Consider the following 12,923-nt stretch of genomic DNA (forward strand, 5'->3'; position numbering starts at 1 on the left):
ATACGAATTCAAAAAACGATAACGAACAAGCATTTTAGGCGATTGATTTTTCTGACATTAGATCAAATTTTATTTTATTTTTTTCATTTTTTTTTAATGATACAACTCTGTTTTCCAAAAGTGCCAAAAGAGATTTTTTTTCAAGTAGTTTTCATTAGAAAAAAAAAAAAAACAATTAATAAGTACCACAATATATGATCCCAAATTGTGTGGCATACATTGGGATAACCTTTTCCACAATTTCTCCCTCCCAAAATCCCCAAAACCACCCCTTATTCTTCTTCCCCAATCAAATTTATCAGAAAAAAAAAAAAAAAAAAAAAACTACACTCTCAGTTTGAGAGAACAACCATAACCAGCAGCAATGGCCAACATGCTCATGGCCTCTTCCTCCAAAACCCTCCCAACCACCACCCAACCATCCACCACCCCTAAACCCAAACTCCCTCTCCTGAAAACCCCCCTTCTGAAACTCCCTCAACAAAAACAACTCAATTTCTCTCTCCTGAAATCCGCCGCCATTTCCGCCGCCCCACTTTCTCTCTCCTACCTTCTCCCCCACCCTTCTCTCGCCGAAGAAATCGAGAAAGCCTCCCTCTTCGATTTCAACCTCACTCTCCCCATTATCATGGCCGAATTCCTCTTCCTCATGTTCGCTCTCGACAAGATCTACTACACCCCTCTTGGCGACTTCATGGACAAACGTGATGCCTCCATTAAAGAGCAGCTCGCCGATGTTAAGGATACTTCTTCTGAGGTTAAGCAGCTTGAGGAACAAGCTAATGCTGTCATGCGCGCTGCACGTGCTGAGATTTCTGCTGCCTTGAATAAGATGAAGAAGGAGACTCAGCTTGAAGTTGAGGCCAAGTTGGCTGAAGGAAGGAAGAAGATTGAGGTTGAACTTCAGGAAGCTTTGGCTAGTTTGGAGAAGCAGAAGGAGGATACTATTAAGTCTCTTGATTCTCAGATTGCTAATCTTAGTGATGAGATTGTTAAGAAGGTTCTTCCTGTTAATTGATTTTTCTTTGTTTTATCGTTTCTAGAATTTCTGCCTTTTGTATAACAATGGATATATTGTCATATCAATATGATTATATTTATAAAATGATACTTGTATGATTAATTTGTTTCGAATTAATAGTCACGTTCATGGTGTAATTTCAATCACCCACTAGTTTTATGTGACAATTGCATCGGACGGAGAGAGTAGCACATATATTGGTGTCTAATACTAATACTATATGAGAAGGCTTGACTAATAGTAATAGACTCAAAAGCAATAGTTGAATAATGTGACTATGATGAACTCATCTACTGTAAGTAGTTGTGCACTTTGGATTTTCCATTCTAATCAGAGATAATAGTAATTGATAAATTATATATATATATATATATATATATATATATATATATATATATATATATATATATAATGACAAGGAAACTCAAATGGTGCATCGCGATTGTGTGATCATTATACTTAAATCGAGTTATTTTATTACTTGTTTTTAGAAAGAACTCAAACTTTATTGCTTAATACAATGCAAATTAAAGTCAGGAGGTATTCTAATGAAAATAATTGCATTGGCATATGAGCATGTGCTTGTTTGCCCGTCAAGATTGCATAAGAATGAACGCTCGAAACTGTTGCTTGGTCTGAAACCAGAATCCAGCTTTTTTCGCTTTAAAACAATGTAAATTTTGTAAAATTTGTTCTGTGCCAGTCCAGAAATTATACTGATTGGTTCCATTTACTTGAACTTGAGCTTTCCATGTCATTGAAAGCTTGAAATGATCCATTGCTTTCTTCACAATAGCCATATACTTGTATCGAACAACAATATGTAACCTCATCACTCTGACTCATCGCTTCAGATAACATACTAGCATAATTCAAGGCACCACATTTAGCATACTTCTTTGTAATTGAAGTTCAATCTAGACAGCAGTTGTTCTTTAATCACTTATTTACAATGCTGAATTACAGAGCAAGTTTCCAGCCTTCTTCGCCTTTGGTCCTTTGTAATTCACTAATATTCTTGACATTGTTATAGGGAGTAAAAATGTAAAACGTATAGCTTGATATGAAATAGCTGAACAGAAAGTACAGGGCAAACAATATGAGAGTTTTTGTCTTTAGGAAGGAGAAAAAAAAATTAAAATCTTGTTGAGAGTGGGATTTGAACCCACGCCCTTTCGGACCAGAACCTTAATCTGGCGCCTTAGACCAACTCGGCCATCTCAACTTTGATGATCATGATTTTATGATAAATTATTTAGTCTTATAAAATGACAAATTATTTGGCTCCTAAATAGTAAATAAAGGACAACTGAATTAGCCTTTTTTTTTTTTTTTTTTTTTTTTTTTTTTTTTTTTTTTTTATTGATCATAGAAATATATTTAAGGGATATACCTATAATAAACATCTCAAATTGGTGGACATTCCGTTCATCTAATGTTGACAGACTTGACATTCATTACACCACTAAATTCATTACTTATTTAATTATGTAGCAAATAATGAAAAAGAATGGATGAATTTTTAGGTCCTTATTATATAAACAAAATACGCCAAAGGTAGAACTATATTTTCGTGTGGAAGAGGATTTTGCATACAAAACGTACAAGGAATATTAAAGGATCATTTTCAAACCTATTGCAGCTTTATCATTTTATTTTGTGATATATATGAATCCAAAACCAACTGCTTTAGAGTTGCTAAAAATATGTATACTTTGGTTTACAAGTAGATTTTCGTTGGATAATGATAACCATCCTTTATTGTGTTTGAATGAGGGGAAAACAAGATTACATTCTATGTAAAAGGGATAAGACTAAGAGTGAGAGATCTAAGCTAAATACCCAAATATAAAAAAAAATCTAACTCATTAATGTATTTTTTTAAAAAAATAATAAAAAAAATCTAACTTATACCGTCAATGCGTCATACTCAAATTGAACCTAGTGGCAAAAGTGATTCGAATATGAGTCAATATGCTTTAAGCTCTATTTTAGACCAACTTGAAATGAACGACTCATCATCCAAATTAATTTATTCAATTAAACCTAGTTTGAACTCAAGATCAATATTCTTGCCACTTGTTATCATTTTTATAAGAATAGCTTATATTCTATACATATTGAGTAAAACAAAACTAAAAATATATATATAGTGTTATAAATAGTTGCAAAGAGTAAATAACATACTGTACATATTTAATTTCTTGACTTTAATCAACTAAACTCGATCATATCCATACCGAATGAAATACAATTAATTTGATAAATCCATTTGAAAAAACCGTTATGAGCAATTAGAAAGAGTGAGTTGTCGCAGTGGCATGTTAGCAGTATGCCACCCAAAGGCACAAACAACCACCTGATTTCCCAAATTTGCCAATTTTTTAACTCTTAAAACTCATAATATTTCTCCCTTGTCTACGGAATTCCATGAATTTTAGGATTTCCCAATTTCAACATCCTTCATTAACTCAGCAAAAGTCTCAAACTTTCTCACTCCACCCTTTTATAACTTGTACTTAACGTTTTCACCTTTCTGTCTAACTGTTTTCAACCCTATGGAAGTACAACTATCATCTTCCTTCTCAAATTTTCCTTCTTTTTGATTATCCAATCATTGATTTCTAGCAAATTTATTTGCCCCCTTTCAATTTCCCTAATTATTTGCCGTTTCTTTTGTCAAATTTGGTGAGTTTTTCTTCCTAATTTTAGCTTTCAGTTATCTGGGATTTTGCTATTTTCATGAATTTTCATGTTATGGCATCTGGGTTTGTCAATTTTTGCTTTATTATGATGTGGGTTGTGAACTTGTGATTATTTTCCTTGTTATTTGACTCAATTTTGTTGAATTGGTTTTTTGATCGTTATAACCCCATTTTCATTCTTGTTTTTCTCTGTGATTAATTTGATGTAAAATTGATCGAATGAAAACAATATAGTGTATCTGTGTATATCTTATGGACGCATAAACAATAGATTTGTGAATTGTATATTTTCTTTAGCAGCTTAGCCCTACTGTTGGGCGTTGGCAAAAGCTGAAATATTTTTGTTGTGAATTTGGTTTACAGTTTCTCTTGTATGCCACTATTACATGCAGATATTGTTTTTGAGTGAGAAGAGAATAAGAAGTTTTAGGCTTTCTCATGGTACTTAGACTACACGGGTACGTGTCCAAGTGTCTGACTAGGCAGTTTTGTGTATATTCTCCATGGTTTTGGCTAAAAATGAAGTGTTAAAGTGTCCGTACTCATATCGTTGTATCGAGGATCCCTACATGGGAATTTGATGTGAAATAAGGAATTTGAGTAACTTAGGTCTTTCTCATTCTTCTTCCTTAGATTTGGACATACTGGGGTCTACTTTATGCTACTAGCCAATACCTGAAATCATCTTTCTGAATCTATATTTGACAAAGGTTTCTATTTTATACTTAGCTTAGCTTTTGTTGTTCTCTGCTCTCTGTTAGTAATTGGATATGGACGGTTGCATTGCCTTTTTGAAGCTCGATCTCAGTTTTGTTACATAATTCTGTGAGTTATTTTGATCGCAAGGAATTTTATTAGGGACTAAGCTAATAGTTAAGGCTTGGTTTTGGTTTGTCCTTTAATCAGTTTGTTACATGTGGAAATTTTTATGCAATAGCTTATATGTTGTAATGCTTGGTTGGAACTTGGAAGTCTCAAAGATCTTAATTTTCAGTTGCTTGGGCTAAAGGAATGCTTTGGTGGCAATGCTTCAAGTGATTTGTTATCTCTTGTTTTCAATGCTGGTTCATTGGGAGTTTGTTTTATCTCGGATGAATCTTGCAAAATTGTTGTCGTAATAATGTATTGCTGCATTACTGTAACTTCCTGTGATACTGAGCTAGTGTGATTTATCTATTGATACTTACCTTGTATGATTAAAACATGCTAAAAACACTGCATTACTATTTTGCTAACAATTAGAAACTGTTATGGGACCAGCTCCCTTGGCTCCAATGCTCTTGAGGTGACTTTCATAGCCTCTTAATTTATCATTATTAGAACTATTTTTCTTTCTTAATTAATCACAGACTAAGAAATTTGTGAGGTCTTGAGTACTTTCACCCTTTTAAAAGGCTTACCTTAGGTGCACTGAGGTGCTAGGCTCACAGGGTCTAGTACTTGTGCCCCGGACGAGATGCTTTCAAAGAGACACATGGCTTTATTTACACGATTCTTTTTTTTATTAATTTAGTATATCTCACTTCAATGAAGCGCCATGGCACGCCTAGCAGCCTAGGCACTGCAGGAGCAGGACCCCTATCGCCTTAGTGCACCTTGAGCTTTTTTATAAAATCATGTTGATTCATGCTTTCAGGATATTTAGACACATAATATCTGGACAGTGCATGCATTTGCTTCATATCGTTGCATATATCTTATGTGCTGTATTAGTGTCACTCGAAACTTTACCAGAATACAAAGCAGTGACTTTTTTTTCTAATACCTGCTGTTTCCAGGAGATATGGTTGACCAGCTAATATCAAAACAATCCACTCCTTTTGAGTTTGTGCTCTATGAAGGAGATGCTGATAATATGAGAACCGTTGCAGTGACACCAAATGAAGCTAGCCCGTGGATTGATCCATCATCTTTGAGACTCAGGCACAGAATTGGAAGGGGCCTGTTTGGTGACATTTGGTTGGCAACCCATCATAGGTCAGCTCAAGATTATGATGAGTATCATGAAGTGGCAATTAAGATGCTGAACTTAATGAAGGAAGATAGTGTGAAAGCCTTTTTGGACAAGTTTGCTGATATTCTCCCCAAGTGTCATGGAATGAAAGGTGTTTGTTGGCTGCATGGAATTTCAGTTATAAATGGGAAGGTAAAAAAAATTTAATGTCTGATGTAAGCAACAATTCAATTTCTCCATTGACTATGCAGCCTTGTTGCATATTTGTAACCTTGATGTAATTCAACAGATAAGCATTGTCATGAAATTCTATGAGGGATCAATCGGCGACAAGATGGCTCGTTCTAAAGGAGGGAAACTTTCATTGCCTGATGTCTTGAGGTAAAATAGGTGCTAGGGGCTGATGAATTTTAGTTACTACAACTGTTCTGTCTTTCTATTCATGCTTTGATTCAGAATATGACAGTATGTTGCTATTGATCTTATTGTACTATTTCACATCATTGTCTATTTATTTTTTTGCCTATAGGTATGGAATAAATTTGGCGCAAGCAATCATGGAAGTACACTCTCAGGAAATTCTGGTTCTCAACCTTAAACCTTCTAACTTGCTTCTCGATGAGAATGATCAAGCGATATTAGGGGATTTTGGAGTTCCCTATCTTCTTATGGGACTCTCATTGTCAAATTCAGATATGTCCCTCACAGTAGGAAGCCCAAATTACATGGCTCCAGAACAGTGGGAGCCAGAGATAAGAGGTCCAATATCATTTGAGAGTGACTCATGGGGATATGGGTGCACTATCTTGGAGATGATAACAGGTGATCAACCTTGGTGTGGAAGGTCAGTTCAGCAAATATATCGATCAGTTGTTCTTAATCAAGAAAAGCCCCAGATACCAAGTGGTCTTCCTCCTGAGATTGAAAATGTCATTTCTGGCTGCTTTGAATCTGACTTCCGAAATCGCCCTCTGATGACTGACATAATGCAGGCATTAAAAAGGTCAGTCCACTTTGCCTTTCAAGAGAAGAATCAATGTGTTTCTCACCTGGTTCTATTTTCTTCTGGCTTCTTTTTGACACTAGTGTAAATGTGATGTGAAACTCTGATTCTTACCTGATATTGCATGGAACCAGTGCTTTCCAGTAAATTGGAAAGCACTCTTATTTTACACTAAGAAATAATAATCTAAGGAATTGATCTTAAAGTGACTCCCCCGCTTACTCTTATTTTTAACACTAAGCTTAGCTGACCACATCATAGATTCATAGCATACAAGTTTACTTTTTAACTAGGCAGATTTTTTCTGTTCTAAGAAATGGACATTATATTCATTGTTTAACTCGTGCTAGAAGCATTTTGACACCTTGGAGTGAGAATAGTGAATTAATGCTTAGATGATATTCTCTTTATTTAGCCATTGCTGATGTGTTTGTGATTTAGCTTTGCTAGGAAGATCCATGAATGAGTCATAAGCTTGGAGTTTCTGTTTGTGGAAGAATCATTTATTGGTAGCTTTCTGTAATCAATTTGGTTAACCTACATTTAAATGCGAAGTTATTTTAGCTCTTAGAGCAAGAGCACTTCCAATTATGCTAAAATAAATACTAGTGAGGAAATATGTTCTTCACCGCCTCCCATCCACGTTCACTTATGGTTTTCCTCACGAGGAAAAACAGTCCTCACAACATGAGGAAAAATGGGTTTCCTCATGAAGATAGCAGAACCAATTAGATCCAGCCATGTGTTCCTTCAGTTTTATTTGTAACAATCAATTTTAAACAGCAAGTTTTAGCCAAAAATAATCTCAAAAATAACTAAATAAATTTACCAATGGCTATGGAATTTTGAGATTTATAATTATAGACCCATTTTGTTAGATTTTACACACTTTTAAAAATCACCGCTCTCTCTAAATTTATTAAATTTAATTTCATTTCCTAATTATCTTTTTTTATAAATTTATGAATAAATTGTAATTTAGATTAATTATATGTGGGAGAGAGAATGTGATGGGGTAAGTGAAAAGTAGGAGAGTGGTTTATTTCCCGTTCTTTGATGGGATGAAGTTTTCCTCACCAGATATCCTCACAAGGAAAGTGATGTAGAGTGAAAACTGATTTTTATTTGCGTTCCCTGAATTAGCTTGGGTAGATTTTTTTTTTTTTTTTTTTTTTTTTTCTGCAACAGAGTTTAAACCATGCCTTTTTGTTGAAGTCTATCCTGGAAGCACACTGTTGCTTTTTCTGGGCCCTTAGAATCCTTGGCTCAGCCTGTATTGTATATTATCTGGTCCCCAGTTCCTAATAATGAATTCGTGTTTGAAGTTTGAAATAGGGAGTTGAAGAGGAAGCAAAAATACGTTCATCATTCCTTTATCCTATCTCTCATGTCTACTTTTAGAATCTTCTCATTTTCTTTTTTTGGGATCTATCTGGTTTGCACTAGCTTCTGAAGAAACACGATTTTAACTTCATTTTAGAGCTGTTCACTTCTGTAGCAGTCACATTAAATAACCTGTCTGCGTTAAGAAAGAAAGTCATTATGCTAATTGCTAAGCAACTAGAACGGGGGGAAGTGAGAAGGGAAAAAGGAAAAAGGAAAAGGAGAATGGACCTTGTTATTCTGCAGTTTCTGCATCAAAAGAAAAGGATGGTGGGTCGTGGATTCAAAAAAGAAATAATTTGGCAGCTAGATCTTACGACGATCAAAGATGCACCAGTGTGAAGTATTTGCTGATTATATTTTTCTGATTATATGCCATTTTTTAGCCAGATCTTTCTTTTCAAATCTATAATTTGAAACCTTACATTTCATTATATCTGTAACTGATTTGCAGCTCACATGATGCAATTATGAATGATGAGACAACTTTTATTCTGAGGAGTAAACCCAATAGTGGCAGCCCTGGCAGGCCATACCAGCAGTACTATACAGAGTGGTTTCTTTCCAAGGATACTCTTCAGGAAGGGGACATTGTGCGGTCCAGAAAGGAACCAAACTCCTCCAAATCTGAAAACATGCTTGTTCCAGAGGGGAAAGTTGTGGGCTTAGAAGGCAGTGATGATCGGGATGGCTCTGTCTTAGTGAGGGTGCGTGGAATCCATGATCCACTTAGAGTCCGGACATCCACATTAGAGCGTGTCACCCATGGCTTTGCTGCTGGGGACTGGGTGCGTCTGAGGGAGGAGCAAAAACAGCATTCGCCAGTTGGAATCCTTCATTCCATCCATCGTGATGGAACTGCATCTGTTGCATTTATTGGGTTGGAAACACTATGGAAGGGTAACCATTCAGAACTCCAGATGGCGAAGCCTTGTCACGTTGGCCAATTTGTGCGCCTTAGAGCCAATGTATTTAATCCTCGTTTTGAGTGGCCACGAAAGAGGGGAGCATGGGATACTGGGAAGATCTTACATATTCATCCAAATGGGTGTCTTATAGTGGAATTCCCAGGAAGATTACCTTTTGTTCAGAAACAAGATCGATTCCTAGCTGACCCTGCTGAAGTTGAAGTGGTCTCTTTCAGTTCCTGTCAGGGAGTCGTGAAAAAATATCAGCTTCTTGAGGATATCCACTGGGCTGTAAGGCCTCTTCTTGTTGCTTTGGGTTTGTTTACTGCCATGAAAGTGGGACTTCTCGTGGGGAAGAAGATATCTAAACCAAAGATGAAAAGAGAGAAATTACAGGGAACCACGGCAGAAAGAGATGATCAGCTTGCTGACAATTCCGGCAAATCTCAGCCTGGTTTCCCCCTTCTGTGGCCACAATAATTTTCACAGAAGGTAATTTCCGATAATTTGTTGACTTAACCTATAAAAATGGCACGTACACTATCTGGTGTGAGACCGTCAACCAAGCTGTCTTTACTTTTCTATTTTCTCAGTTGAACATATCTGCTTAGAAGTACTTCTCTAAAAACTGTATAGTTTCCGTTCTGGGGTTCATATGCTTGTCTATATTTCTCACATTAAAACACCTTTTCCAGTTTATCTTTGTAAATATATCTATCTTAATCTCCCTGTTCAATTTATCTATTTATTAAAATTGTAAATATGCTTTTTTATTCACACTGTTCGGTTATCCGTTTATGTAAATATTATTTAAATTAATTCACCTTGTTCAATTTATATATCAATGTATATGTCTATTTTACTTGAGTTTTGTATGGAGTTAAGTACATTGTTTGGATAGTGACTCTAAGCACTCACAATAGCTTGTATGTGTCATAACCCCTGTTGTCCAAGACCATAGGGAGCTGATGCAGTGTAATGACAGTTTCACAATGCTTAGTCTGTTATTGGGGTGAAGTCGCGAAGATTAAGATCAATGGTCATCAAGGGAGTGGGCCGAGACGTTCCTCTGCAAACTCCTAAATAATATCTTAGGACTAATGAAACTTTGCAGTGAAGCAGAAGTTGATTATTATCTTTTGCGTCACTATAATGTTGAGTGGTCTAACCTTAGAGAGTTAAGAGTAGAAAGGGGGAAAAAAAAAAAAGTCAAAAGGTAAAAAATAAGGTCCTACCGAGATTTGAACTCGGGTTACTGGATTCAGAGTCCAATGTCCTAACCGCTAGACCATAGGACCAACTCATTGGTAGTAACAAGGGTAAATAACATTTGTATGTCTGGGTTTTGAGCGGTTTATTTTATCTCTGCTTCCATCTGAAAGTAGGAATCACATACAAAGCAATATACTACTCCGCACTTCCGTAGAACTTATGAGAGAAAAAATAGTAATGTGAATTCGGTATTCCTATTTCGTACTCCATATGAGAAAAAATAACATAAGAAACATATACGTAGTATTAATATTTCCCAAAAAGAAATGATTATATGACCGTAGACAGTTGTAAGGTTGGAAATGAAGTACTTTGAATTAGGTTCATAAACTACTCTTGACGTTTTGCTTTTGCTTCATGCCATTGTTCCCCTTTGATTTATTAGAGGTAGCTTTCTATATACTTCAGGCCTCCAGTTTGAGTGGTATCCTATGGCTCTAGTTGCCAAGTTTTGCTTCATAGTTTGCCTCGTTATCTAAATCCTCTTAACAATTTTACGCTTCTTTAATAGTATTTCAATAGAGCTTACAAGTTCTCCAACTCTTGTCCAGTGCTTGGTAAGGTGAAGGATTTTTTAGGAGTAATTTTTCAAGCTAACAAAACCCTCCAGCTCATATCCTTTGGAGAACAACTTACTATTATTTTGCTCTTCAGTTGAAACTCCAGATTTCTATTTTATTTTCATCTACAGTCCAATAGCAAATTAAGAACATTGCCCCTGAATGCAGTAGCTGAAAACCAGACCAAATCAAATTCAGTCACTAGCCGAGCCAAGATACAGTACATTGATGAGAACCTAAGAAGCAAGGAAAACCCAACAAGAAGCTCAACATATCGTGGCATCATAAGACTCCCCGAGCCCAGGTGACCATATCAGGATTCAGGAGTATCGAGTGTTTAATATGATTGTTGTGGCAGTGGACAGGTTTCAGTTGTTAATTTGTATCTGCTAACCTTACTTTTCACCAACATTAAGATGCATGCATTCATAAAGTCATCCTGTAGCCAAAACAAAGCTAGGATAGAGGAGAAGCATATAATACATTTGCGCCCAAACATATGCAAGATTCATTCAAGGATAAACAAACTCAAATTGTAACATCACTGAAATCAGAAAAAACAATTCCATCAATATAATATCCATAGTGTATGGCTGACTAGAAGATATACGAAACTAAGCCTCTAATGCTTATTTGCGTAAAAAGACAGATATATATCAAACATTAATCAAGGAGAAGTGTTGTGCATGAGTACACTTGAATTTTACCAGTCCTCTTCATCTTCATCTTCATCTTCATCTTCATCGTACACAAAAAGGCCCACAGTAGTTGCCCCTTTTTTCCTTGTATTTTCTTGTGATTCAGCAATTCAACCACAAATTTAGGGTTACGGAGTACGACCAACCAACGTTTCGATACGAACTTGCAATTAATCACACTTTCATGGCAGGGAAGCCTGGTAAATATCTCACTCAATAATTCATCACCTAAATCTTCAATTGATGTTGCTAATGCCTCATTTCTCTTCATAATCTGTGCATCCATAATCATAATCTAGGGTTTTCCGCAACAGAAAATAAAAATTAGGGAAAAGATCGAATTGCAGAGGTTTGTATTCCTAGAATATTCAACAAGATTTTCGCTTTAAAGTTTAAAACAGACGTTCAGGATAATCATAATCTAGGGTTTTCCGCAACAGAAAAAATTAGGGAAGAGATCGAATTGTGTGAATTTAATTATATTTTATTTTAATTTGGTAAAGTTATGCAAATGTGGATTTATATAAAGTACTCGTACTAGTTGAAAGAAAAAGTCAAAAGGGTTTTTTTTTTTTTTTTTTTAAGTAATTTATCCTTTTGAAATTCTCTATTATCAGCTTTTGATTTTTTTTTTTTATTATTTTTTATTTATTATTATTATTATTATTTTTTTTTTTTTGTAATTATTATCATTATTAAGAAGCTTGAAAGATTTATTTTTTATTGTCAGTAAATTATAATAATACCTATTCAAAAAAAAAAAATTATAATAATACAATGACAATAATAAATAGTTTTGAATAATTTTTGCTTTTATTTTTAATATGTATTTATATATTTATGTACATAGATAGAACATGATTAATAATTGGGTAATGATATATACAGCCATTAGGGTTATGTATAAATATTAAATATACTTCTTAAAATGGAATTAAGTTGGGAATTCATGACAAAATCACGCGCAAATCAGTGTGATTAATGTAAATTTATCCTTAATATTTCATTTTTTAGCTCCTTATACATAGCCCTAAGAGCTATATTTATCATATTCCTTAATAATTTAATTTCCAGTTTATATGGCATATTAAAGCCCCGTTCTCTTCATCTTATTTTTGCTAAACTGAAATTATTTTTACTGAAACAAAATTATATTTGCTGAACTTAAATTATTTTTACTGAACTTTAATTAATTTTACTGAATTGAAATTAATTTTACTGAACTAAACTTATTTTTACTGAATTGAAATTATTTTTACTTAATATTATTTTTTTAAGGTGAGGAGAACAGGGCATAAATGATGATGTGGCATTATGCTAGTGTAAGGATGAGATGCACGTGGCACATTGACATTTTTAGGAACACTTTTTAATAGATAACTAGTGTGCGGCCCGGGCGTTGCACCGGATTACCACTTA

General features: G+C 34.8%; 2 protein-coding genes and 2 non-coding genes across 4 annotated transcripts; 2 read left to right on the top strand and 2 right to left on the bottom strand.

Annotated features, from left to right (window-relative positions):
* Nucleotides 1–235: 235 nt before the first annotated feature.
* LOC145591115 (ATP synthase subunit b', chloroplastic) lies at nucleotides 236–1,123 on the top strand. Its single transcript, XM_081647516.1, has one exon. It carries the CDS (start codon nucleotides 365–367, stop codon nucleotides 1,016–1,018), a length of 654 nt encoding a protein of 217 aa, XP_081503642.1. The 5' UTR covers nucleotides 236–364; the 3' UTR covers nucleotides 1,019–1,123.
* Nucleotides 1,124–2,165: 1,042 nt separating this feature from the next.
* On the bottom strand, nucleotides 2,166–2,246 carry TRNAL-AAG (transfer RNA leucine (anticodon AAG)). The gene has a single exon. It is a non-coding gene; the product is annotated as a tRNA-Leu (tRNA).
* Nucleotides 2,247–3,324: 1,078 nt separating this feature from the next.
* LOC145591116 (protein KINASE OF THE OUTER CHLOROPLAST MEMBRANE 1-like) lies at nucleotides 3,325–9,793 on the top strand. Its single transcript, XM_081647517.1, has 5 exons — nucleotides 3,325–3,709; nucleotides 5,505–5,872; nucleotides 5,970–6,061; nucleotides 6,210–6,683; nucleotides 8,521–9,793. The coding sequence occupies exons 2-5, from the start codon at nucleotides 5,510–5,512 to the stop codon at nucleotides 9,452–9,454; spliced, it is 1,863 nt and encodes a 620-aa protein (XP_081503643.1). The 5' UTR covers nucleotides 3,325–3,709; nucleotides 5,505–5,509; the 3' UTR covers nucleotides 9,455–9,793.
* Nucleotides 9,794–10,200: 407 nt separating this feature from the next.
* On the bottom strand, nucleotides 10,201–10,272 carry TRNAQ-CUG (transfer RNA glutamine (anticodon CUG)). Its single transcript has one exon. It is a non-coding gene; the product is annotated as a tRNA-Gln (tRNA).
* Between the last annotated feature and the right edge of the window lie 2,651 nt (nucleotides 10,273–12,923).

Source organism: Chenopodium album, chromosome 18 (genome assembly GCF_948465745.1).
Source record: "Chenopodium album chromosome 18, dcCheAlbu1.1, whole genome shotgun sequence".
Taxonomy (NCBI): domain Eukaryota; kingdom Viridiplantae; phylum Streptophyta; class Magnoliopsida; order Caryophyllales; family Amaranthaceae; genus Chenopodium; species Chenopodium album.

Excerpts from the sequence above, each read along its gene's own strand:
- LOC145591115 (XM_081647516.1), top strand. The coding sequence starts at position 365 with ATGGCCAACATGCTCATGGCCTCTTCCTCCAAAACCCTCCCAACCACC.
- LOC145591116 (XM_081647517.1), top strand. The coding sequence starts at position 5,510 with ATGGTTGACCAGCTAATATCAAAACAATCCACTCCTTTTGAGTTTGTG. Across the intron at positions 6,062-6,209 it reads TCATTGCCTGATGTCTTGAG|GTATGGAATAAATTTGGCGC; the intron begins GTAAAATAGGTG and ends TTTTGCCTATAG. Across the intron at positions 6,684-8,520 it reads ATAATGCAGGCATTAAAAAG|CTCACATGATGCAATTATGA; the intron begins GTCAGTCCACTT and ends ACTGATTTGCAG.